The sequence below is a fragment of the Lagopus muta genome, chromosome 25 (genome assembly GCF_023343835.1).
Source record: "Lagopus muta isolate bLagMut1 chromosome 25, bLagMut1 primary, whole genome shotgun sequence".
In the NCBI taxonomy this organism is placed as follows: Eukaryota; Metazoa; Chordata; class Aves; order Galliformes; family Phasianidae; genus Lagopus; species Lagopus muta.
Genome location: NC_064457.1, coordinates 4,133,288 through 4,158,693, shown reverse-complemented (window position 1 = coordinate 4,158,693; position 25,406 = coordinate 4,133,288). Strand labels below are relative to the sequence as shown.

The 25,406-nt window shown below is 59.2% G+C and overlaps 2 protein-coding genes across 6 annotated transcripts; both read left to right on the top strand.

Moving 5' to 3' along the window:
- The first annotated feature begins 8 nt into the window (after nucleotides 1-8).
- On the top strand, nucleotides 9-10,044 carry DBF4B (DBF4 zinc finger B). 5 transcript variants are annotated; one of them, XM_048927203.1, is made up of 12 exons: nucleotides 10-235; nucleotides 3,011-3,199; nucleotides 3,936-3,986; nucleotides 4,524-4,593; nucleotides 5,352-5,416; nucleotides 5,743-5,779; nucleotides 6,979-7,024; nucleotides 7,569-7,685; nucleotides 7,871-7,991; nucleotides 8,654-8,763; nucleotides 8,919-9,170; nucleotides 9,328-9,495. In XM_048927203.1, exons 1-12 carry the CDS (start codon nucleotides 131-133, stop codon nucleotides 9,371-9,373), a joined length of 1,209 nt encoding a protein of 402 aa, XP_048783160.1. In that variant the 5' UTR covers nucleotides 10-130; the 3' UTR covers nucleotides 9,374-9,495. The 5 variants fall into 5 exon arrangements, 4 of the variants coding, with proteins under 4 accessions (XP_048783159.1, XP_048783160.1, XP_048783158.1 ...); XM_048927202.1 differs by having other exon boundaries at nucleotides 9-235; nucleotides 6,982-7,024; nucleotides 8,919-10,044; XR_007373327.1 differs by lacking the exons at nucleotides 8,919-9,170; nucleotides 9,328-9,495 and adding an exon at nucleotides 8,139-8,261 and having other exon boundaries at nucleotides 8,654-8,739.
- Nucleotides 10,045-10,474: 430 nt separating this feature from the next.
- ADAM11 (ADAM metallopeptidase domain 11) lies at nucleotides 10,475-19,954 on the top strand. The gene is made up of 26 exons (XM_048927198.1): nucleotides 10,475-10,664; nucleotides 11,890-12,080; nucleotides 12,282-12,358; nucleotides 12,563-12,626; nucleotides 13,218-13,303; nucleotides 13,387-13,453; nucleotides 13,552-13,600; nucleotides 13,679-13,749; nucleotides 14,169-14,243; nucleotides 14,304-14,375; nucleotides 14,583-14,740; nucleotides 14,810-14,894; nucleotides 14,997-15,087; nucleotides 15,165-15,216; nucleotides 15,698-15,797; nucleotides 16,108-16,179; nucleotides 16,252-16,344; nucleotides 16,417-16,497; nucleotides 16,778-16,828; nucleotides 17,465-17,528; nucleotides 17,595-17,694; nucleotides 17,766-17,885; nucleotides 18,656-18,824; nucleotides 18,904-19,018; nucleotides 19,110-19,200; nucleotides 19,660-19,954. The coding sequence occupies exons 1-26, from the start codon at nucleotides 10,601-10,603 to the stop codon at nucleotides 19,703-19,705; spliced, it is 2,304 nt and encodes a 767-aa protein (XP_048783155.1). The 5' UTR covers nucleotides 10,475-10,600; the 3' UTR covers nucleotides 19,706-19,954.
- The last annotated feature ends 5,452 nt before the right edge of the window (nucleotides 19,955-25,406 follow it).

The window sequence follows — 25,406 nt, the reverse complement described above, 5'->3', positions numbered from 1 at the left end:
CGGCGGCCGGGGAGGGTGCCAATTGTGGCGGGACGCGCGGCCCTCACGGCCACCGTAGCGACCGCCGTTAGCAGCGGTGCGGGGGGAAATTTAAACGGCGGCGGAGCGCTAGAGGCGGTTTCCTTTCGGTATGGCGGCTCCTGCTGGGCCTCTCCGCGGGAGGACCTTCTTCCTGGATGTGCCCAGCGGGTGGGCGGCGAGGGAGCTGGCGGAGGTCATTCGGCACCTGGGCGGGGTGAGTCGGCCTCGGCCGCACGCTGCGGTGCGGCTGGGGGTCCTGAGGGGCGGCGCTGGGAGGTTCCCGCCTGTGGTCGTAGGAGGCTTTATGGGTGTGAAGGGATGGGGCAGGCACGGGGCGCTGGTCACCGCCTGGAGCGTTGGGAAGGGGCGGGTTGGGCACTGGGAGCAGTTTGTGGTTGGAAGTAGTGGTGGTGCAGTGGCTCGGGCTGTGCGGGGGGTCGCTGAGGACTTGGGTAAGCACAGACTGGGGGTGTCACCTCTGTGCCTGGGAAGCCACGGAACAGATCCTACATGAAGGCACATCGAGGTGTTTGTGGGGTGCAGAGGTGACCTGAGTCAGCCAGCACAGTATCACCAAAGGCAGAGCGTGCCTGATGTGTCTGTGGCCCTCACTGATGGAGCACCAGCGTCAGCAGACAAAGGGCAACTGATGTCACCTACCTGGGCTTGTGCAAGGCCTCTGGCACAGCCCCACACCACATCTTTATCCTTCAGTTGGAGAAAGATGGGTTTGCAGGCTGCACTGTTCAGTGGATAAAGAGTCGGTGGGACGGTCGCAGCCACGGGGCTGTGATCAATGGCTTTGTCCAAGTGGAGGCGGTGAGCGGTGCCCTCCAGGGCTCCATCTGCAACCAGTGCTCTTCAACAGTGGCAAAGACAATGGCATGGAGTGTGCCCTCAGCAGTTTGCAGACCGAGCTGAGTGGTGCAGCTGACAGCACCAGCCAGACCAGGACAGGACTGAAACTGTGCACAGGAGAAACCCACGAGATTCAACAGGGCCGAGTGCAGGGTATTGGACTGGGGCAATCCCAGGTAAGAGCACAGACTGGGAGAAGAGCCTGAGAGCTGCTCTGCAGGGAAGCACTTGGAGACTCTAGTGGATGAAAAGCTGCACGTGAGCCAGCAGCACGTGCCTGCAGCCTGGAAGGCCAACAGTGTTCTGGGCTGCATCAACAGAGGGGTGGCAGCAGAGAAGGGAGGTGACTGCCCCCTCTGCTCTTGTGAGGCTCTGTACTGGAGCATCTCTACTATGAAGAGAAGTTGAGGGAGTTGGACTTGTTTCTCTTGGGGAAAAGAAGGCTCTGGGGTGACCTCATTGTGGCCTTCCAGTACTTGAATGGCACCGACATTTACAGAGTCTGATAGAGATAATATGAGGGGGTGGCTTTAAACTGGAAGATGGGAGACCTAAGTAAGATCTTAGGAAGAAACTTTCTGCTCAGTGGGTGGTGAGGTGCTGCTGCAGGCTGCCTGGGGAAGCCATGGGAGCACCATCTCTGGGGAGATTCATGGCCAGGCTGGGCGGGCCCTGGCAGCAACACTGTTTATGACAAGAGGCTGTATCTTATGATCTTAGACCTTCCAACCTAAGCTGTTCACTGGGGACATGGGTTAGGAGACGTGGTAGAGATGGGTTGAGGTTGGACTTGGTGATCTTAGTGTTCTTTTCCAACTTCAGTGAATCTATGGTTTATGGAGCTGGTGACTGAGCCCTTCCCCAGGGAGCAGGGAGGTGTGGGGGTTCTTCCATGGAGGTCTCCAGACCCACCTGGACGTGGCCCTGCTGGTACCAGAGGGACCCCGAGGTGCCCACAGCCGTGCTGTGGTTGAGCTGTTGCTGTCTGTTTTCTGCTGTTTCCTCCATGGCACAGGCCTTTTTATGGGCTCCAAAGCATCCATTCTAAGTCCATCACAGCTTCATAGAATTGTTTGAGTTGGAAAGGATACTTGAAGGCCACCTGTCCCACTGCCTGCAGGGACACCCACAGCTTTGTCAGTGTTCACAGCTCCCTCCAGCCTGGGCACCTCCAGAGCATCCATCACCTCTCTGGGCAATCTGTGCCAGAGCCTCACCACCCTCGCTGTGAAATAACTTCTTCCTTATATCCTCCTTGTAAACAGCCTCTTCCTTATATTCAATCCAAATCTCCCCTCTTTGAATTGGAAACCGTTTCCCCTTGTCCTGCAGGTGCAGGTGTAAGATCTCTGCATTGCTCTCACATTTTCGTTCTGCAGACCTTGCCCTGGGATTTTGCTTTGGCTGCCTAGGTGCTTAGCTGGGCTGACTTGCACTTTTTCCCTTTTCTTCAACCATACATTCATGCTTAACTTGGTTTCCTTCTATCATTGCCTGGATGTGCTGCCAGCCCTCTGAGGAATGCTCTCCAAGTCTCTTTTCACTTTGTGTCTTCCAGTCTAAGAAAGACTCCCAGTGGTTGGTTATTTCTCTGGGCAGCTACCACAGTAGTTGGAAATAACTTTATCCTTTGGACTGTCCCTCTGCTTCTGATCAGAAGTCTCCTTGTGTCACTTCCCCCTGAACTGCAGTCTGCTTCTAGCAGAGTTCTCATTCCTTCCCCCTTCATGGAGATGCTGTATTTGGGTGCAGCATTTGTCAGCAGTCGCAGCCCAAGCCTCTGCACTGGGAGACTTTGAGGCACTCTATTCCTGCAGCCTCCTTTGTATCCTGCAGCAGAAGTCACTGCTGTAGGGCAGTGAGCAATGCCACCGTGGCACTGCATTCTGTGGGGCAGCAGGATGGCCTTGTTTAGCAGCTGTGACTTCAGACTGCACAGATTTCTATCCTCCTGCGTACTTCATACCCTACATCTCTCTGCTTCCACTGAGCTTCTGCTGAGCCTGTTGCTAGTGCCCTAAATCAGGCTTTTTGGTTTCTAGCCTCTTTCTTCATCTTCTGCCTTGTGTGCAAAGGTCTGCATGTGTTGCTGGAGTATTTCTGAGCTGCTCTGCTCTGTCTTTTGCTACAGGAGACTGAGAGCTTCCTAAGCAAAGAAGTCAGCTACGTGGTGTCCAGCAAAAAGGAAGCCAAGCGAAGCAGAGCCAGGGCTCGGGCTGAGAAGAGCAGTGTGACCTCAGAGGGTGCAAAAGCCCAGAGCTCAACACCTTCCTCCTCCAAAGAGAACCACACCAGACCTCAGCAGAAGCCACCAGACACTGTAAGAGCTATTTAGATTAAGGCCAGCCCGAGGGATTTATAGAGTGCAGCCAGTGTTGGGAGGTGTCTGTTGCTGCTCTGAGCAACTCTGTTCTTTTTTTTTTTTTCTCCATTCTCATTTGTACCAATGTTCCTGGTGTCTGTGCTTCTTTTCTCCCTCTAATGTGCATGTCACAGCTTTGAGCTAGCAGCAAAGGATATCTGCTCAAATGGAAGAGAAAATTGAGGGCTTTGCTGGCTTCCCAGCAGAACAGGCAGTCCATCCCAATGCGGGAGTGTGTCTAGGAAAAAAAAAAAAACAACACAACAGGAATGTAAGCAAAACAAATCTGCTTCAGAACCATTGCAGGCTGCAGTTGTGTGCTGACAGGCACAGGTGCAGGGCACAGCAGCTGGCTCCGCAGGAAGGACTAGCAAGGACACTTCTAGCCCCTGCCAGCCTCTTGGCACGCAGGGTTGCAGAGCTAAGTTGCTGCTTCCTCTTGGCTCGCTCTGAAGCTGTTCAATAAAAGCCAAGCCTTGGCTGACTGGCTGCCTACTGTGGATGTGAAGGGTGTCTGTGGTTTGTGTTCCCTGGAAATGCGAGTCCTGCTGTCTTTGAGATGGAGTCTTGGCCGGATTCCTCAGCAGAGCAAGCATCTCTAGAAATCATTGTTGCTGGGCAGCCTCGTTGTCCTCAGCTTGCTGCTGCCCGGGAACTGATGCTGGAACATAATGCTCGGCTGCTTTCTCTGCAGGCCCTGATCAGCAGGGGAAGGGAGCTGCTGCAGAAGGCCATGAAGAATCAGGTGAGCAGCACGTGGCTTTCCTTGAGCAGAGTTCAGAGGACTGCTGATCAGTGCAGAGCCAGTGCCAGGTGCTCTCAGAGCCCCTCCTGCTGAGGGGAGCAGACTGGGCTGGTAAAGGTACAAATCTGTCCAACGATTCTGTGGAGTTGGTGGCCCTGCAGAGTGCTGTGCAGTGCTTCTTCTCAGAGCCGTGCCATCCTGCCCTGTTCAGCTGCTCCTGAGGTCTGTCCCAGCGATCAGGTTGCACCACACAAGAGAACTGCTAACACAGGATCATAATGACGTGAGATTTCAGAACTGAAGCCACGTTGCAGGAGCACTGCAGTCACTCAGTGACCACTTAGGGAGTTCACACAGCAGTGAGAGTTAAAAATCCGAGCTCCGTTCTCCTGTTGGCTTGTAGGTAGAGATGAGTTTGAACCTTCTATGCCCTGAGGCTCACACACTAGTAACTCCTATGCTTTGGCCTGTCAGTTGGGCAACAAGGAAACCCCACTGAACCGGGTTTATTGCTGCCAAACCTCTCTGTTTTCACAGGACACCTGCAGTGGCAGCAGCATCCTCGCCAACGCTCGCTTGTGGGGAGTCCAGATTGTGCATGTGGATGGTATCCTTCTCTGTTATGCTGGAATTCAGGGAATCAGTTAATTTATTTTTATTATTATTATTATTTTAGAGAGAGGCTGTGCAGAAAGGGTACAGTGAGTGTGGGATGGAAGACAAGAGGAATTATGAGGAATGTGTGGTATTTAGTGATGCTTTGCATGCATAGGACGTGCTACTGCCACGTTCACCACAGCAAATGCAGACTATGTTGTAAAGTACTGACTATTGGAAATGTTCATGGCTCAGTCAGTCCTGAATTCACCATTTTTACGGCCTGGAAATGCAGCTGGTGATAATGGGGGGACTTGGTTAATGAGGAGGGGCTGCTGGTTGAGGACCTGTGCTGGAAGGTGCTTCCTGCCTCGGTGATGGATGGGAAGGGGGTGAAGGGACAGAGAGACGATGAAACTGCTTCTAATAATAGGTTCTGGAGTAAAAGGTTTCTGAGTGTGCCGTGACAGTGACGTACTGCTGTGGCTGCATTTGTCTGGCTGTGCGGCGGAGGCTGCGAGCACCCAGCCCTGAGCTGCAGCACTGCTGCAAATCTGTCAGAGTTTTCCAGTGTCCACATGCTGAACAATTCCTGGTAGCGCCCACTGCTGCAGAGGCTTAAAGCCAAGGGGTGGGATGGGATGGGATGGGATGGGATGGGATGCCTTCCTCGGAGCACCAACTCTTCCTTGGCTCGCTCTTGGGTGCATCAGCTGTGTAGTGGTGATGCTGTGCCTTGCTGAGCTCCTTGACAGCCCACCCCCACAGAAATGTTGTCGTATGCTCAGCAGCTGCTGCGTGCTGCCTCAGGAGCACGGAAACAGAGGACAGAGGTGAGTGACCTAAATTCAGCCCAGCTGGAGGCGCTCAGGACCCCTCAGTGGCTCTGAGAAATCCATCCCTCTCATCTAATGGTAATCATCAATCTAATGGTCAGCGTGAAGGTAGGGCAGATGATGAGAGCAGCAACTTGGATGTCATGTTGAAGCACCCCTAGGTAACTTGACAGCCGTAATATTGGAGTGGGTGAGGGTGGAAGGGGGTGCAGTCTGCAGTGCAGAGGGGTGGAGTGGTGGGTGAGTGCTGTAATCTCACTGGGGTCAGAAATCACCACTGCCTGCACTGCCTCCCATACTGAGTGTGGCATTCTCTCCTGCAGGCACAGAGCCCCGTGTCTGGACAAAGAGCTCACAAAGGTAGGCCTGGAAGTTGTTTCCCTGCACATTCACACTCGGAGCCACTTGAAGAAACCTCAGAATTTGAATATCTGCCTGAAACTTCGGCAAACAAAAATATGGTGACTGACTGAGGCGGTTTTTGCAGCTCCTTGTCTGTGAGCAGCTGAGGGCGTTATGCCTTCGAATGCAGGCAGTGTTCTTAAAACCCCACAAACAGTTTGCAGCTTCACTCCCAGCATCCCAAGGCACTTAGCAGCCGTGCTGCTGGCTCTGCTCAACCCGCTGGCTCCAGCAAAGTTCTGAGGTATAATGCATCCTCCAGCAGGGAGCAGTTCCTCACAACCCACTCGTTTCTGCTAGGCTGAAATAAGCATCTGAGGCACCAGGCAGGGAGGGGGCTGGGAAGCCCAGGTTCTCATCTGCAATTAGGCAGGAGTGAGGTGTGGTGCTGGGACTGCACTGGTGATGCAGGCCCGTTTGTGACTCCTTAATTCAGCTCTTTGGAGAGCATCACAGAGCAGAATCCAACCTCAGTATGATTTTCCAGTCTTGGTGGAAAGGTGGCGTGGGGGGCAGGGTACAAGAAGTTGTCAGATAAGGCAGGTTGCAGGCTGCAAGCTCAGAGCCCGTGGTCATGGCACACTGTGTGCTCTTCTCAGGGATGTGTGGTGACAGCTGTCACTGCTCAGCCCTCTGCCACCAGCACTTAAGCAGAAGCATTGATCCTGGCTGCCTCTGATGCAAGCTCAGGGCTGAGACTCGAGGAATGCACTGCTGAGGAGAGGTGGGTTCAGCATTCTGGAAGAATGAGGCTGGAGCTTCCTTGCAGGAAATACGACTGAGCTGCAAGGGAGCTGAGCTGCAACTTCCCCCTTTATTGGCAGTAAGGGAGGTGTGAGGGAGTTGGTCTGAGGGTCAGGCAGGTGCCAGCAGGAACACCTTGGAGTTTGTTTCTTAAGCAGCTCTCAACCTGGATTTTCAGGCGTGGGGCTCACAGGTGTGAGCAGTAGTGATGAGTTTGGCTCTACAGCCCAGCTCTGTTGGGGAATGAATGAATGGCAGGGAACGTCAGGCTGGAGGGGCTCTGAGCTCCTGGTGGGGCTGTGGGTGGCCCTGTGGGGTCCCTCGCTGGACCTTCAAGGGTTCTTCCAGCTCAAACCATTCCATGGTTCTGTGAATTTGGCAGATGGTCACTCCTAACCCAGCTGTCTTTCCAGCAGGAAAACTGAAGCCCCCTTTTCTGAAGGTTGAGGACCAGAGCAGGTAAGTGGGACCTTTCCAAAATCACAGCCAAACCACGTTAGAACTCCTAGGGGAAGGAACCCTTTACTGTTTCTCCTCACTTGTGGGATGGTGGATATTCTCTCCCCAGGGCAGAGTGTGGCTTCCTTGAAGGAAGGTGATGCTCTCCATGGCATTTCCCAAGAGAGAGCAAATAGGGTTTAGAGAAATAATCTTTATGGTTTGTGTGTCATGGGGGAAAAAAGGTGCTCGGTGGGACCTGGCAGCAGTTACTTCCTTGCTCAGATTCCACACGTGATCCTCACAGGTCACCTAATCTGCTTGAGCCCTCTGAAATAGGGAAAGAGATTAAAGCACAGGAGGTCAGAGCTTGTAACTTGATTACAGCGCCTGGCCTGGGGGGATTGGAACTCTGTGGTGTTTCTAACAGTGCTCAGAGCACTAATTAATTGCTCTGAGGACAACATTTAAGGTGACTGCAGGGTCAAATAGTGTATCAAATACCCCTCTGAGGGACGGACAGCTCTGCTCGTGCCACCATTGCTTTCTGATCCGCTTCTTCCAGGCAATTCCGGCCCTTCCACCACCAGTTCAAGAGCTTTCCTGGCCTCAACCTCCTGGCACCCAAGGGCTGCAGCCCCTTTGAGCCTCCAAAGAACCTCCCCAATTCCTGCAGGGCCAGGTAGGTTGTAGCCACTTCAGTGCAAGCTTTTAATCCTGATGCTTACAGAAGCAGCTGTGGGCTGAGAGGAGACCTGCTCTGGGCTCAATATCTGTAGCTCAAAGGAAGTGCTGTGTCCTTGCATCCAGATGTGACAGCTGGGTGCTTGCTGGAGGGCAGGGAAGAGCTTTGCTGTCGCCTTACAGGGCCGTGGAGGGCTGCACAGAGCACAGCAAGGGAGAGAAGAGCCCCCAGTCCACAGCAGTGCCAAAAAAGAAAAGGGGATTTTGTGAGTGCTGCCAGGAGACGTTTGAAGAGCTGCAGAAGGTAAAGGCAAAGCCACATCCTGGGTCATCCCAGCAGGTGTGGGGACTGCACAGTGCAGTGGGAGGTGTGATGTGACTGATGTTGGTAAGTCCCTTTGGAAGCAGAGCGGGTTCACCTGGCCTTGATGTGGTCGGATCTGCCCTGCAGGCAGAAGCCATAGAGCTGCTCAGATTTCCTGGTTTGGGCCAGAAGTGGTTTTGGAGATCATGAGATGCTCATCTGTGGGTCTTGGAGAGTCTCCAAGATGTAACCCTCCACTTGGTGTGTAAGGTGAGCTGTTCTGTAGCAGCTGGGGGACATTGGCTGATCAAAGAGATAAGAGCAGGGTTTTATCTCCTCTAGAACACCAGCGTGGCTTCCAGAGCCCAACCTTCAGTGATAGGCAGCAGGTATTTGGGATCTGCATTTTACTAACTGCTGGGAAAGCTGTGGGCTGCTGTTAGATACAGGCACAGCCCCTCATTATCAGGTGTCTATGGGAACAGAACACTGTAAGCAGCCAGGGGTGACAGCATTGCCTACGTTTCCTAAACCTGTTTCTAAGCAGTGGGGCTGCCTGGTGAGGGCTGTGTGCCACGTGGGGCCCTACAGGCTGTGGGCACTGTTTGGTCCTGCACTTGTGAAAGGATGAGCATTGCCAAAGGGCCTTTTCCTCCTCGCAGCACCTGCAGAGCCCACAGCACAGATGCTTTGCCCTGGATGACTCCCGTTACGCCTTGGTGGATCACGTCATCGCGCAGCTCGCCAGCAGCATCACAGGGCAGCTGCCCAGGTACATGGTGTGTCTGTCATCGTGCACTGAGCCCCACCGGTCTGAAATTACCCAAGGGCTCCTGGCCTCCTGCACTGCAGGAAAAAAGCTTCATCTTGCTGTGGGAGGGTGTTGCTGGGCCTTGAGGTGGATCATTAATGGATGGTTCTTTTCAGGGTGCCGCTGCCCTGCCTGACAGATGAACACTTAATGCCTCGAGCACAATGTGCTGCAGGAGCTGAGGTGCTGACAGCGGTGCTGGGGGAGGAGAGGCAGCAGTGTGAGCAGGCTGTGGGGCTGCTGAGTGCTGATCCCAGCCCTGGCACCAAGGGGTGCTCCTCCTGTCTGCCTGGGAACGGTGTCAGTGATCCCACAGAAACAGAGGGACTGAGTGGAAGCCGCCCTTCTGGACTGTCTGCTGAATTCAGGTCAGCAACTGCTGCTCCGTCTGAACCCCACAGACTTCTGCACACCCCTCCTGCCTGCAGGAAGCGCCCATTGGGCCCTGCTCAGCCCACCCCCCTGGGGAAGAAGCCTCGAGTGGAGCTGAGGGCCAACCCCACTCGGTGCCCTGTGTTCCTGCAGACCCCTCAGCACAACAGCACAACGGCTCCCTGTGGCTTTGAGATGAGTTCTGAGTCAGGCTGGGATGTCCCACTGCTCTCCACGCTGCCCCAGGATGGCAGGATCTGCTCTGTGGACAGGGATCTGCTCCAAAGGGGGGACACCCGCGTGCGGGGCAGTGGGTGCGACTCGCAGCTCTGCCTGGTGCTGCAGGGGAACTCGGAGTCGGACAGGAGCTGCAGAAACTGCTGTGCAGGGAGCAGAGCTGCCTTTCCCCCAATTTCAGACCTTTTTTGGCAGCTGAACTAATTCTAACCACCCTCAGTGGGAGCTGGGCAGCACCCCACACCTCCTGGGGGCAACACATCTTCATCCAGCGCCTGCTGCCCTGGCCTCTGGCAGGGGAGGAGTGATATGGGATGCAACCTTCTGCCCCAGCCCTTGGGAGAAGGACACAAAGCGGTGTGCTGAGCTCACTCCATCACCCTACAGCAGCAGGAGGGCAGCAGTGCATCCTCCTCCCAGCCATCGGGGTCTGCAGTGCCTCTCTCCCGTTGGGCTCCATGGGGTGGGCTGTGACCTCAGCATCCTCAGCATCTTGCCCCTGGGATATGGCTGTGGATGGGCTGGGTGTGCTTACAGATGTTTTTAACTGCCGCTAAGCTGATTTTGTTTCTAGTGAACTTCTAATAAAATGAAAGAACAGAGAGCGGCGTGCGGGGTGGGCTGTGTCCAACTCTGAAGGGCGTGAATTAGGGGTGGGTTGGGGGGGGAGCAGAGGAGCTGCAGGGGGTTGCAGTGCTCTGCTCTGTGGGGCTGCACGGCTGCCCTCGATCCTGGGTTTGTCAGGCCTGGGGTGGGGGGGTCACTCAGGTATCTGGGGTTGGGGGCGCTGACCCACACCAGATTTCACTGTGGGTTTACGTTTGGATTTTATTGCCCGGGCTCAGGACCCCCGTCTCCATCTCCTCTTCGTCCCATGGGGCCCCGCACCGCTGCGGGATCAGCGGGAATCCATCATTTACCCCCAAACCACCCCCGAAATGGTGCGTTTCCCCCGCAGCATCCCCTAAAAGTGGGGCACCCCATTACCGCCGGGGGCGGCTCCGCTGCACCGCCGCATCCGCAGCCGCCGGGGGAGGGGAGAGAAGGGGGGGGGGAGGGGCGGTGCTGCGGACGGGGACGGTGCGGTGCAGCGCTGTGCGGGTGGTGGGGGCGGCCCCTCCGCACCGCTCCGCTCCGCACCGCTCCATCCCCGGCCCCGGGGGGCGGAGGGGCGGATGATGCGGGAGCGATGAGCGCGCTGCGGGGCTGGGGGTGGCTGCTGGCCGCGCTGCTGTCGCTGACCCCGAGAGCAGGTAGGTCCCCCCCGGTCCCCTCCCGATCCCCTTCGGTCTATCCCGGTCTCCTCCGGAACCCCCCCGGACACTCCGGCCCCACCGCTGCGGTGTTTGGATGCGGCGGTACCGCACCGCGCCGCCCCCGTCTGTGTTCCCCGGGTGTCCCCTGGGCGTCCCCTGGCACGCAGAAGCCACGATGCTGTGCCCCCACCCCGGGACGCGGCCCCATCGCAGCCCCTCCGCGTCCCCACGGCCTCGGGACCCCCACAGGACCCGTCCTCACCGGGGCCCCTCCGTGTCCCCGGACCCCAGGTGTCCCTTTCGTGCTGCAGCATGGCCTTGGGTCCCCCAGGATATGTCCCCATCACAGACCCTCTGTGTTCCCATCACCTTGGGACCCCCAGGACGTGTCCACATTTCAGCCTTTCCATGTCCTCCAGGTCCCCAGGTGTCCCCTTTGTATGTGTGTAGCAGGCCTTAGGTCCCCATCACAGCCCCTCTGTGTACCCTGGGTCCCCAGGTGTCCCTTTGGGACTGCAGATCCCCATTGCAGTGCCCCAGGTTCCCATGACCTCGGCTCCCTTCCAGGACGTTGTGTCCCCTCCACGTCCCCCAGATCCCCAGGTTCCTGTGGCTTTGGATCCTCATAGAACACGTCCCCATCGCAGCCCCTCCATGCTCCCCAGGTGTTCCTTGGCAGCGTGGCCTTGGGTCCCACAGGATATGTCCCTGTTGCAGCCCCCTCATGCTTCCCCGGTCCCTATGGCATCAGGTCTACCCAGGACATGTCCCCATCACAGCCCCTCTGTGTCCCCCAGGTGTCCCTTCAGGGACAGAGCATGGCCTTGAGTCCTCCCAGAAACATCCCCATTGAAGCCCTTCTCTGTCCCCATGGCCTCAGGTCCCCCCCTAGAGCATGTCCCCCTTGAATCCCCACCATGTCTACAGGTCCCCACGACCCCAGGTCCCCCCTGATGCATCCCTGGTGCTGCCTCTCCACATCTCCTTGGTCCCCCCAGGATGTATCCCCATCATGGTCCCTCCCCGTCCATCAGGGCCCCATGGCCTTAACCACGGGGCACCCAACGCTTGTCTGTGGGGCACCCAATCCTTAACCACGGGGCGCTCAGCCCATATCTATGTGGAACCCAACCCCTGTCCATGGGGCACCCAGCTGTTGACCATGGAGGACCCAACTGCTGACCCACGGGTCCCACCACCAACCACCACTCCCGGCCCGCAGGCCCCACAGGTGCCACCCCACAGACCAGCACCCCGCAGCAGAGGCTCCCGCAGCCCGGCTGGCTGGAGGGACAGGCACTGGCCGAGGTCACCCACCCCAGCAGGTTGGTGGGACGCAGCGCAGGTGGAGAGGTCCTGAAGCATCAGCTGGACACCAGGGTCCGGAATGAGTCTGGAGCGGGAGGCGGCCCCGTAAGTGCACCGCGTTCCCATCACCCTAATGGGTTCCCATTAAAGCTCAGCTCTGGAGGTGCACGTGTGAGTACACGGCTCATGAATAATGAATGGCCCTCACTCGGCGCTGGGGAGACAGATCCGGTGCTGTGCCGCGTGCCGCCGAGCCACGCTTTGGGGTGGCCCCACGCACCCAACACAGACCCCGCTCTCTTGCAGGGGGTGCATCTGGCGCGGGTCAGCTTCATGGTGCGTGCCTTTGGCTCTGCCTTCATCCTGGACCTGGAGCTCAACCAGTGAGTGTGGGGTGACCCCTGACATGGGGCGTCGCTATGGGGCTGGCTGGGAGCCTTGCTGAATGCGGACGGGGCACAGAGGTGGTGGCATCTCAGTGTCCCTTTGGGTTGGGTTCCCAATGGCCGACGTGCGGCGCACGGCGCTCAGTGGGGTGAGGGTGGCAGGGTGGCACCATTGTCCTCACCCCACTGCTGTCCCCACAGCCACCTCCTCGCCTCTCACTATGTGGAGCGGCACCTCGGTGTCGGACAGAACAGCAGCAGCACGGTGAGGCTGTGCCATGCCAGGCTGTGCCATGCCATGCTGTGCCATGCCAAGCTGTGCCATGCCATGCTGTGCCATGCCATGCTGTGCCATGCCATGCTATGCCATGCCGTGCCATGCCAGGCTGTGCCATGCCAGACTGTGCCATGCCATGCTGTGCCATGCTGTGCCATGCCATGCTGTGCCATGCTGTGCCATGCTGTGCCATGCCAAGCTGTGCCATGCTGTGCCATGATGTGCTGTGTTCTGCCATGTTGTCCCGTGTTGCCCCATGCTGTGCCATGTTGTGCCATGTTGTGTCGTACCACACCGTGCTTTGTCATCTTGTGCCATGTCGTGTTGTGCCATGCTGTGCCATGTTGTGCCGTGCCCCACCATGCTCTTCTGTGTTGTGCCACGTTGTGGTGTATTTTACAAAGTTGTGCCTTGTTGTGTTTTGCCATGTCGTGCCGTGTTGTGCCGTGTTGTGCCATGTTGTGCCATGTGGTGCTGTGTTGTGCCGTGCTATGCTGTGTGGTGCCATGTGGTGCCGTGTGGTGCCATGCCACACCATGCAGCAGTGCCCCATGCCCTCAGCCCTGTCCCCTCTCTTAGGGCACAGGCGAGCACTGCTACTACCAGGGCCGGGTTCGGGGGTGGCCCCGCTCCTTTGCAGCGCTCTCCAGCTGCCGGGGGCTGCAGTGAGTACCGACCCCAACCCCGGGTCAGAGCTGTGCTCACAGAGCAGGGCTGTGGACAGAACCTCTCGGGGCTTCCCTTGCAGCGGGGTCTTCTCAGATGGACGGGATATATTTCTGATTGAGCCCCAAGCAGGCACCGAGCACGCAGAGGTGAGTGGGGACCTCTGCCCTGCCTCAGTTTAAGGGGGACGTGGCCCTGGGGACATGGGGACATGGGGACACGGGTCTTGATGCTCTCTCTGCAATAGGGTCTTCAGCCACATCTCATCCAGCGCACCCCAAGCTGTGCCTTGCCAGGTGAGCACCGTGCTTTGGCACTGCCTGGCACCCCCAGTGCGCCCAGTGCCCCAGTCCCACTGTCCCCATTCCCCGCAGGCTGCATGCTGGGTGCCGTGGGGCAATCTGGCTCAGGCAGCTCGGCCAGGCTGCGGCGGCGGCGGAGGCAGGTGAGTGCTGGGAACATGGGTAGGACATGGGCATGGGGCTGGGGACAGGGGTACAGGGTTGGGGACAAAGGTGTGGATTAGGGGAACAGGGACAAGAACACAGGGTTGGGGACAGGGATACTGTGTTGGGGACAAGAGCAAGAGGCTGGGGATAGGGATATCAGGCTGGGGAGAGGGGTACAGGCCTGGGGACAGGGATGCAGTGTTGGGGACAAGGTCATGGGGTTGGGTACAGAGGATGTGGGACTGGAGACAGGGGAATGGGGATGGCAACAGCAGCATGGATTTGGAGACATGAGGCTGGGAACAGGAGCACGCTTTGGGGCTCACAACCATGAAACAGGGCCAGAAACTCACAAACCCCACTCCTTGCCCCATACATCCCCATGGGCACTGCCCACCTCCTTCCCTGCCCGCAGGTGCGTCGAGCGCAGCACACAGTGCACAGTGAGACCAAGTACATCGAGCTGGCCGTGGTGAACGACCATCAGCTGGTAGGGATGTGGGGCAGAGGGATGGCAATGGGGCGGCCGCCCACCCCCTGCTCCCCAAAGTTCCTACAGCTCCGCAGATCCGTGGTGCTCACCAGCAACTTCGCCAAGTCTGTGGTCAACCTGGCTGACATGGTGAGCGTGGGTCCATCCATGGGGTGGGGACTGCGGGCCCATCTGTAGGGTGCTGAGCATGGTGCTGCCTGTGGTGCTGCTCCCATGGCGCGTTGTGCCCCATGGCCACCCCCACTGTGCACTTTGCCCCCTTGTACCCCATCATGCCCCACTGCCATCCCCCTGGCACGCTGTGCCCCATAGCACCCCATGGTCGTGCTATTGCAGATCTACAAGGAGCAGCTCAACACCCGCATCGTGCTGGTGGCCATGGAGACGTGGGCTGCAGGGGACCGCATCCGCATGGAGGAGGACTCCATGGGGACACTCAACGAGTTCATGCGGCACCGGCGCGAGGAGCACAGCGACGCCATCCACCTCTTCTCGTGAGCATGGGGTCAGGAGCCCAGCCCATGGCCACATGCCCACGTCCCCATTTGCCCCATCCCTTGTAGGGGACGCACCTTCCAGAGCAGCCGCAGCGGTACCGCCTTCGTTGGGGGTATCTGCTCAGCCGGGCGCGCTGGTGGGGTCAACGAGGTGGGTGATGTGGGTGCAGAATGAATGGCGGGCACGGGACCCCATGGTGACAACGTTGTCCCCACTGGAGATCCCATGATGACCGTGTTGCCCCCATTGCAGTATGGCAACATGGCGGCCATGGCGGTGACACTGGCGCAGACGTTGGGGCAGAATGTGGGCATGATGTGGAACAAGCACCGCGCATCAGCAGGTAGCAATGGGGACAGGGGTGGCACCCGTGGGGACAATGTCCCCTCCCTGGCACCGCAGTGCTCTGCCATCCCATAGGGGACTGCCGCTGCCCCGATGCTTGGCTGGGCTGCATCATGGAGGACACGGGGTGAGCGCTGTCCCCACGTGGCACACGACCACCCCAGGAGGTGCCACCCATGGGGTGCTCCCACAGTGGGGTGGTGGAGGGCGCAGTGGGGTCATTGGGAGCACAGGGGGGCCATGTGTGCACAGAGGGGTCATTGGGAGCACTGTGGTATCAGTGGGGTCATTGAGGCACAGCTGGACGGTGGGGGGGACAGTGGGGTCAGTGGGGCACAGCTGGATGGCGGGGGGGACAGCGGGGTCAGTGGGGCACAGTGAGGCTGTGGTGGCACAGCAGGGTTGTAGGGGCACAGTGAGGACACTGGGGGAATAGTGGTGTCACTGGGGAACAGCAGGGCTGTGGGAATACAGCGGGGTCAATGGGGGCACAAGGGGGGTCACTGGGGTACGGGCTGAGCGCTGCCCCCACGTGGCACGTGGCCACTCCTGGAGGTGCCACCCGTGGGGCGATGGCAGCCACCCGGTGTCACCACGTCCCCCCATAGGTACTACCTCCCACGGAAGTTCTCCCGCTGCAGCATTGATGAGTACAACCAATTCCTGCAGGACGGCGGTGGCAGCTGCCTCTTCAACAAACCCCTCAAGGTAAATGGGGCATCAGTGGGGCGGGGGCTCCCTAGGGCATCAGCAGTCCAATAGGCATCAATGGGGTGGGGAGCCCCTGGGGCATCAATGAGTCCAATGTGCATCAATGGGGTGGGGGGTCCCTGGGGGGTCAGTGGGGCCAACAGACATAAATGAGGTGGAGGAGTCTCTGGACCATCGGTGGGGCCGACGTATCAGTGGGATGGGGATTCTCCGAGGCATCAGGGGGCCAACGGGCACCAATGAGGTGGGAAATCCCTTGGGGTCACAGTTGGGTTGGGAGGGACAACCCCACAGCCCTTCCCCACAGCTCCTGGACCCACCAGAGTGCGGCAATGGGTTTGTGGAGGCAGGAGAGGAGTGCGACTGTGGATCGCAGACGGTGAGTGGGATCAGGGCCATGGGGGGGCAGCTATGGGGCCGGGGTGGGGCTGAGCACCGTGCCGCCCCACAGGAGTGTGCCAGGAGCGGAGGGAACTGCTGCAAGAAGTGCACGCTGACACACGACGCCATGTGCAGCGACGGGCTGTGCTGTAAGGGATGCAAGGTGCTATGGGGCACGGTGTGGGGCACTGGGAGGTCTGTGGGGTCAGGTCCTGATGTGGGATTTGTCCCCCAGTATGAACCACGTGGTGTGTCCTGCCGGGAGGCGGTGAATGAGTGTGACATCCCTGAGACCTGCACTGGGGACTCCAGCCAGGTGAGCGGGGTCACTGGGGCACAGTGGGGACGTGGGGGCACAGTGCAGTCACTGGGTGTGCAGTGGGGCTTTGGGAGTCACAGTGGGGTCACTGGGGCACGGTAGGGCCATGGGGGACGTAGTGGGGTCACTGGGAACACGGAGGGGTCACTGGAGGCTCAGTGTGACTGTGGTGGTACTGTGGGGTCATAGGGGCACAATAGAGTCGCAGTAGGACCATGGGGGCACAAAAGGAACACTGGGGTACAGCGGGGTCCCAAGTGTCCTCTCCTGCCCCCAGTGTCCCCCCAACCTCCACAAACTGGACGGGTACTTCTGTGATAAGGAGCAGGTGAGTGGCACCATAGGTATGGCACATCCATGGGATCGCAGCGCCCGTGGGTGCCAACCCTATAACCCTATAACTGCTTCCGTGGGTACCAACCATCACCCCATTCTCAATCCCATGGGTGCCACCACGACCCTACCCCTGCTTCCATGGGTGCCACCAGGACTCTATAACCACTCCCATGGGCACCAACCATCACCCTGTTCCTATTCCCATGGGTGCCGCCATGGCCTTATAACCACTCCCACGGGCGCCAAGTGTGACCCTATTCTCACTCCCATGGGTGGTACTGTGACCCTATAACCACTCTCAAGGGTGCCGCCGTGACTCTGTAACCACTCTCATGGATACCAGCCATGACCCTACAACTGCTTCCATGGGTACCAACCATGACCCTGTTCCTATTCCCCTGGGTGCCACCACAGCCTTATAACCACTCCTGTGGGCGCCAAGTGTGACCCTATCCTCACTCCCATTGGTGCCACCACGACTCTATAACCATTCCCATGGCTACCAGCCATGACCCTATAACTACTTCCACGAGTACCAGCCATGACCCTGTTCCTCCTCCCCTGGGTGCCACCATGACCCTATCATCACTCCCCTGGGTGCCAATCATGACCCTATCACCGCTCCCAGGGCCGCTGCTACGGCGGGCGCTGTAAAACCCGGGACCGGCAGTGCAACGCGTTGTGGGGCCGCGGTGAGTGCCCAGACCCCACTCCCACATCCCCGCGTTGGGGACAGCAGGTGACGCCGCTCGCTGCAGGCTCTGCGGAGCGCTTCTGCTACGAGAAGCTCAACGTGGAGGGCACCGAGAGGGGCAACTGCGGGCGCGAGGGCGCGGGGTGGACGCAGTGCAACAAGCAGTGAGTGGCCCCGCCGAGCGCCCCGCGTCCCCTCCTGCTGTCACCCGGTGTCACCGCCCCGCTGCTGGCAGGGACGTGCTGTGCGGGTTCCTGCTGTGCGCCAACATCTCGGGGACGCCGCGGCTGGGCGAGCTGAGCGGGGAGGTGGCCACCACGACTTTCTTCCATCAGAACCGCTACGTGGACTGCAGGTGGGCGCCGCCGCCCCGGGGACGGGGACACGGGGTCACCCCTATGGAGACGTGGGGACAGGGGGGACCCCACATGAACCCGCTGGGGACAAGGGCATGGTGGTGTGCTTGTGCCACCTCCTTAGGGATGGGGACGTGAGCACGGTGATGTCCTGGGTCACACCTTGGGGACAAGGGTGTGGACACGTTGGGGGATAAGGGCAGCGGGGTCTCTGTGTCACCCCACTGGGGACAGGGAGAAGGTGGCAGCGAGGTCCCTGTGTTCTCCCCTGGAGGACATGGACGTGGTTGGGTCCCTGCATCACCCTCTTGGGGAATGGACTCAGTGGCATCCCTGTGTCATTGGGGTGGAGATGTGGTGGAGCCCCTGTGTCACAGCCCTAGTGACGTGGACATGGGAAGGTCCTTCTGTCCCTGTGTCATCTTCTTGGCGTGTCACTCCGTGGGAGATGGGACAGGGACATGGCAGGGTCCCTGCGGGATGGGGACAATGCACACAGTGTGGTTCCTGTGTCACTCCTTTGCGGACATGGATGCAGTGGGGTCTGTGTGGCACCCCTTGGGGACAGGGACAGGGGACATGGACACAGCGGAGTCCCTTTGTCACCCCCTTGGTGTGTCACCATCCTGAGCATTGGGACATGGACCCGGTTGTGTCCCCACGTCACCCCACTGGATATGAGGACATGGCGGTGTCCTCTTGCCACCCCTTTGGGGACAGGGACATGGACCTGGTGGCATCCCCACATCACCCCACTGCCACCTTGCAGGGGCGGCCACGTGCAGCTGGCGGATGGCTCAGAGCTGAGCTACGTGGAGGACGGCACGCCGTGCGGCCCTGCCATGCTGTGCCTCGACCACAAATGCCTTCCGGTCACCGCCTTCAATTTCAGCTCCTGCCCCGGCAGCGGGGATGGGAAGATCTGCTTTGAGCACGGGGTGAGGCGTGGGGACGGGGCTGGGAGGCGCGGGGTGACGACAGAGGGTGGCATCAAGGGGTGACGCCGCCCCCTCCTAGGTGTGCAGCAATGAGGGGAAGTGCATCTGTCAGCCCGAGTGGACGGGGAAGGACTGCAGCGTCTACGACCCCATTCCTGAACCCAAACCCACGGGGGAGACGGAGCGCTACAAGGGTCTGCTGGGGGCGCGTGGTGCTGTCCCTGCTCCCCATGGTGCCCCATGGCCGTGTCAGCTCTGACGCATGTCCCTGTCCTCCTGTCCCAGGTCCCAGTGGCACCAACATCATCATTGGGTCCATAGCGGGAGCCGTGCTGGTGGCTGCCATTGTCCTTGGTGGCACGGGATGGGGATTCAAGTAAGCGGGGTCATCGGGATGCTCGTTCCCCCGGTCCCATTTGTCCCCTTGTCTCCATGTCCCGTTGTCCCACGGGGTCACTGGGATGCTCATTCCCCTGCTCCCATTTGTCCCCCTCATTACCGTGTCTCCTTGCCCCCCGGGCTCATTGGGACGTTACTTGCCCAGTCCCATTTGTCCCCATTGTCCCCTTGGTCCCTTGTCCCCTGTGGTCATGGAGATGCCATTCCCCCGATCCGACTTGTCCCCTTGACCCCATGTCCCCACGTCCCTTGTCCCCTGGGGTCATCGGGACGCTCATTCCCCAGTCCCCTTTGTCCTTCTTACTCCTTTGTCCCATGAGATCATGGGGATCCTCACCGCCTTGCTCCTACTTGTCCTCCTTGTCCCCTGGGGGTCAAGGGGCTCAGAGGGACACCGGGGACACTGACACCGCCGTCCTCTCCCCCCTGTCCCCAGGAACATCCGCCGCGGAAGGTACGACCCGGCGCAGCAGGGAGTGTAACCCCCCACCCCGTCGTCTCCTCGTCACCATCACCGTCCGGCGGCAGCGGTGACCCCCCCGGGCCGGAACCGCCGCCCGTCTGTCCGTGTCACTGTCTGTCCGGCTGCCCCCGTGCTGTCTCCATCTCTGTGCCCACCCCAAAGAGCCCAGTGGGGCGGGGGGGGGCTCTTTGGGGCTTGGTGTCCCCCGTGTCCCCCCATCCCATACCTCGTGTCACCCCCCTGCACTAAAGCGCTCCTCACTTCTGTGTTGCAGGTCCGGGGGGGCCTGAGCAGGTCCACCCGAGGAGGGAGGAGAGCACGGGGGGATCCCCCCGACCCCACTGCACCGCCACGAATGTCCGGAACCCCCGGGCCCTCTGGGGTTGGGGTCACTGCACCGCCATGAATGTACCCGGGGGGGCCACAACAGGACCCCCAACCCCACATGGCCCTGGGGAGGGGGGGGGGGAAGGGTCAGAACCCCCCCTCACTCCATGTCAACATCTTCCAGCTCTGGGGGCTGCACCCCCTGTATCAGGCCAGTATGCCCCAGTACCCCCCAGCACCAGGCCAGTTGTCCCCTCCGTGCCCCCAGAGCAGGGCCTGGAGGCCATCCCTGTCCCCCCCATCTCACATCCCCACCAGTGGGGTCCCACACCCACGGGTGCCAGGCTCTGGGTCAAGGATATCCCCCATCCATCATCTCCCCCATCCCAAAAGGTGCACCCCAAAATGGGGACCCAACGGCATCAGGGCCACCCTATGGGGCTGGGGGGCAGGGAGAACCCAGGGGAGTGTCACCCCATGTCCCCTTGTTCCCTGGTCCCTTGGGGTCACTGGGATGCTCATTCCCCTGGTCCCATTTGTCCCCCTTGTTCCCCTGGTCCCTTGTCCCTTGGGGTCATTAGGATGCTCATTCTTCTGCCCCCCTGGTCCCCTTGGCACTTCACATGTCCCATGTATCACCCTCAGGACAAGGGGGTGGCACGTGTCACCCCTGTCCCCGCGGCCCCACATCACCCCATGCCATCCATCCCACACCACCACGGAGCACTTAGGGCCCACCGCAGCCCCACGATGACACACAGCACAGTGGGGACCCCACACCCATGGAGGGGTGGCAGTGTCCCCCCCTATATGTGTCTCCTGCTATGGGGTCAGCAGTGGGACAGGAGGTGCCCCCAGGGCAGCCTGCATGGGGTGACCACGAGTGGCAGCCCCAGGACCATAGGGTGGCAGCAGGATGGGACGTCCCCAAACTCAGCTGTAACCGTGTCCCCATATGACACAGCAGCCCCGTGGCCATGGGCTGTGGGGAGCTGGGCAGCACAGAGAGGTGTGTGGGGGTCCAATCCCCCGTCCCTCAATCTGTCACCATGATGTCCCCACAGCTGCAGTGCCTGCGAGAGGACACCGCCGTCCCGTGGGAGCCCCGTGTCCCTGTCCCAACACTCGTCACTGGTTTTGGGGACGTGAACCTATATATAAATATATATATAAATATAAATATTTTTTTTTCTTAATGATTTTAATGCTGTACGGCCCCGCAGTGCCACCAGGACTGGGGGATGGCCCAGGGACGGGGTGAGCTGACCCCAGGGCCCCGCAGCACACCTCACCTCCTGCTCGCGTGCCTGCTTCACCCGTGCTGGGGGTCACCCGGACCCCACAACGCCTCCTGCAACGTCACAGATTTATTTACAATAAAGAACTGGAAAATCAGTGGGAAAATTCTGCCTTTCTGCGGGGCTGGGTGAGCAGCACGAGGCTGGGCAGAGCTGCACGCTCACATCCGACGTATCCTCACACATCCGGGGCCAGACAGAACTCACTCCTCTGGTCCCGTCTGTCCCCCTGTCCTCCTCTGGTCCCTGTGTCCCCCTGGTCCTGTGGTCCCTTGTCCCATAGGGTCACTGGGATGCTCTCTGCCCTGGTTCCACTTGTCCCCCTCACCCTCTGGCATCACTGGGATGCTCAATGCCATGGTCCTACTTGTTCCCCTTATCCCCTGCTCCTCCGTCCTGTGGGAACACATGGATGCTCCTTCCCCTTGTCCACACGTCCCCATGTCCCATGGGGTCACTGATATGCTCATTCCCCTGGTCCCATTTGTCCCTCTTGTCTTTGTGTCCCATTTGTCCCCTGGTCCCCTGCTCCTTGGGGCCATCACTGGGATACTTGTTCCTCTGGTCCCATTTATCCCCTCATCCTCTTGTCCCTTGGGGTCATGTGGATGCTTATTCCCCCGATCCCATTTATCTCCCTTGTCCTCTTGTCCTCGTTCCCTGGTTCCCTGACCCATGGGGTCATTGGGATGCTCGTTCCTCTGGTCCCATTTCTCCCTGTTGTCCTCTTGTCTGCTGGTTCCCTGTCCCATGGGGTCACCGAGATGCTCCTTCCACTGGTCCCATCTGTCCCTCTTGACTTTGTGCCCCATTTGCTCCCTGGTCCCCCATCCCTTGGGGTCATGTGGGTGCTTATTCCCCTGATCTCACTTATCTCCCTTGTCCCCTGGTTCCCTGTCCCACAGGGCCATCGGGACGCTCGTTCCTCCGGTCCCATTTATCCCTGTCATCCCCTTGTCCCCTGGTAACGTCCCACGGGGTCACTGAGATGCTCCTTCCACTGGTCCCATTCATCCCCTTTGTCCTCCTGTCCTCTGTCCCACGGCACACTGGGATGCCCGTTCCGGCCGTACTCCCAGGTCCATACGGATCTCCTCAGCTCGGTTCGACTCTCCCACGCCGCCGTTCTCCCCTCGCAGCGCTCTGCTCACCGCATCAGCCACCAGAGGGCTCCCCCTGCCCGCTCCTCGCACCGACGGCCGGCACAGGAGATGCGCAGCCGGGCCACGACGGCTCCTCGCCCCCCAGCCTGGAGGCTGAAGGCACGACGGGGCTGCAGAACGCTCCCATCTTTGGGGTCCTCCGGAAGGGCGCAGCTTTGCTCCCAGCCACAACAGAGGCGCGGCTCATTGGAGCTTTTTGGGGCCGCTGTCTGTGCGCCGCGGCGCCGAGCGCGTCAGAAATAATGTGGAAGCACAAGCAGTGAATGCTGAGTCCTTTGAGGCCTTTGGGCTCAGGAGGGCATGGAAACGGCGTTGGGTTCCCAGCCCACCCGAGGTCCTTCCCGGAGCCACGTGTCCTCCTGGAACACAGCAAAAAATCAGTGATTTATTTACCATCTTTTTGCCTGAGGGCAGCAGCGAGGCACTGAGCTGCAGGTGCTGCCCATCACAGAGCCCACGAGGAGGAAAAAAGACCCACTGCTCATCAGCAGACCCAACAGAACAGATCTCCTGCAGCCTCCTCTGTGCCATTACATAAAGGGGAGCTGCTCAAACCTGCAGTCCCTCGGCTCCTTCAGCTGCAGGAGCTGATGGTGGACCATCTGGCTGTGATTTGTCGGCGATAATCTAATGAGGCAGACCTCGTTCTTAGGGTGCACACAAGGAAGAACGTCCTCCTGACTCCCCAGGAGCACAGGGTGCCACGTGAGCAGCAGCTTGCAGGAGCAGAGGGAGGCGATGGCTTTTCAGCTCTGCTATCTGAAAGAGAGCAGAGAAGTTTGGGTCAGAGGGAGACATCAGATGGTTGGGAGCCAACTCTGCCATGTGGGCTGGAATGGGAGGATGCCTTCCTGCAGGGAGCCGTGCTTGGGGGATTAAGGAAAAGGGGAGAGAAAGCAAGAGCCCACGTGCTCTGGGTGCTTCACAACTGAGAGAGGCTGCTGGGCTGCACCCAGGGTGGGAGAATGAGGTCTGCAGAGGGGACAGCAAGGGCTCAGCCTCAGCCCTGGCCCCTCACCCTCATCCCATTCTGCTTCCTCCCTGAGTTGACAAATGAAAGCTGGTATTTGGCACCTGCTGCCAAGGTTCTGAGAGCGAGGCCACAGCTGGAGGCACAGAACGCAGACAGGAGCAGCTCGGGGGAGCAGTGAGCATCGCCAAGCAGCCGTGCTGCAGCCGTGGGAAGGAGCAGCTCTGCCAGCAGGCAGCGACCAGGCCCTGACCCACTGCTGGCCTTGCTGGGAAATGGGACACGCAGCCGCTGCAGGCGATGGGGCATCGCGTGTCGGAGCGCTGCTGCAGCAGGAAACGCTCAGACAAGGAGAAAGGAAGGGACACAGCCAGCCCAGCACAGCTGGAAATGCAATGGGAGGCTCCGGCGCTGCTCCCAGCTGCACTGGGGGTGCAAACGCCCTGGGGGCCATGGGGGAAACCCAGTTCCCAGCGATGCAAGAAATCTCCCATTGCCCTTTCGGAAGCGCTCCCCTGGCTGGGATGCTGCCTTGGAGGTCTTTTCCAGCTCAGAGATCCCATCACTCCACAGGCCAGCCTTGCTGCTGCTCTTTCCCTCGCAGTGCTGAGTTCACGTTGCTGCTGGGGAGCTTTGACCCCTGCGGAGCTGAGGCCATCACAGGCACCATGGCAGCAGCGACCCCAAGGCGGGTGTCAAAGCCCCCACAGCTCCCACTGCCCTGCAGGAGGTGGGGATCAGAGCCTGCTGGGCAAAGCAGCGGCTCAGCACCCTGAGCACATCTCCCAGATTTCTCTGAAGGATTTCAAAGCGATGACAAAACGGCAATTTGTTAAATCAGCTCTGAAGGCTGTGGAGCTCCTGAAGAACTCCTGCAATGTCTGCAGCGCTGTGGCACTCGGGGTCAGAGCAGTTTATGTAACCCCCGTCCCCTTGTGCTGCCACCAGCACTGCTGGGATCTCCTTTCGCTGTCAGGCTTTTCTCCTCCCGCGTCAGATACGAAGAAGATGCACACAGATAAGAAATGCCAAGAAATCCCAACAATACAGAGGATCACAGCTTCCCTTATGGGGGGGGGGGAAATAAAAAAGAAAGGAACCCATCTGTTATATAACCCCACTGCAGCTCAGCAGTGAGGTGATGGGAAACCGTGTCTCACAGAGACTCACTGAACCAAACGGCACCTCACACTGCTGCCAGCCCAGCAGCGCACAGCTTCCCTTCCCTGGGGCGATGGGGAAACAACATCCAGGGGAAATATTCACGCAGGGACAGCGTGTTATAATGGATGAAGGAAACTTGACGGCATTTTGCAGCTTCTTCAGCACGTTCTGGGTGAGCAGTGCATACAGCCTGCCCTCTGCTCAGAACCCTGGGTATCGCTATGCCTGCACAGCAGCAGCCTGCCCTGCAGCACTGAGGATTTCCCCGAGCTGAACATCAGCCGAACGGCGCCGGGTGAATGGCGTTCATGCTTTGTGCACAGCACCCCTCCCAACCTCCCTCCCTGCATTTCCTTGAATAAACTCCTTTTCTGTTGGATACAATCACGTGTCTGCTCTTGCTTTAGACGTTTCTTACCTCCTGGCCACACATCTCCCCATGTTGCCCGCGGCAGGACAGCTCTGCAGCTGCTCTGCTGGTTTTGGAGCTGCTTCTCTTCTCCGCAGCCGTGCTGCAAAGTCCTCACAAGCAGATTTTCTCTCTGGTTTTCAGCAGGAGGATTTGTGGCCACCTCAGCTCGGTGATAACGGGAGTGTGCCGAGCTTCCCTTCCAGTGCAAGGCAAGAGGGCTGAAAAGAGATGCTAACGCAGAGCAAGAATGTCTGCAGCACGAAGCATTTGCTCTGAAAGCTGAACGCTGCATGCAGTGCACAGCACGGGTTCCCCTCTCCCAAACCTGTGTATGGACGACCCCATGTGCTGACCCTGCATGCTGACCACATCCCAGCTCCGAGCCC

Bases quoted from the DNA above. Each gene is read 5' to 3' on its own strand.
- ADAM11 (XM_048927198.1), top strand. From the start codon at position 10,601: ATGAGCGCGCTGCGGGGCTGGGGGTGGCTGCTGGCCGCGCTGCTGTCG. The intron at 10,665-11,889 runs GTAGGTCCCCCC...CCCGGCCCGCAG, and splicing joins GTCGCTGACCCCGAGAGCAG to GCCCCACAGGTGCCACCCCA. The intron at 16,829-17,464 runs GTGAGTGGCACC...CACCGCTCCCAG, and splicing joins ACTTCTGTGATAAGGAGCAG to GGCCGCTGCTACGGCGGGCG.
- DBF4B (XM_048927201.1), top strand. From the start codon at position 131: ATGGCGGCTCCTGCTGGGCCTCTCCGCGGGAGGACCTTCTTCCTGGAT. The intron at 5,780-6,978 runs GTAGGCCTGGAA...CTGTCTTTCCAG, and splicing joins TGGACAAAGAGCTCACAAAG to CAGGAAAACTGAAGCCCCCT. The intron at 7,686-7,870 runs GTAGGTTGTAGC...GTCGCCTTACAG, and splicing joins CCCAATTCCTGCAGGGCCAG to GGCCGTGGAGGGCTGCACAG.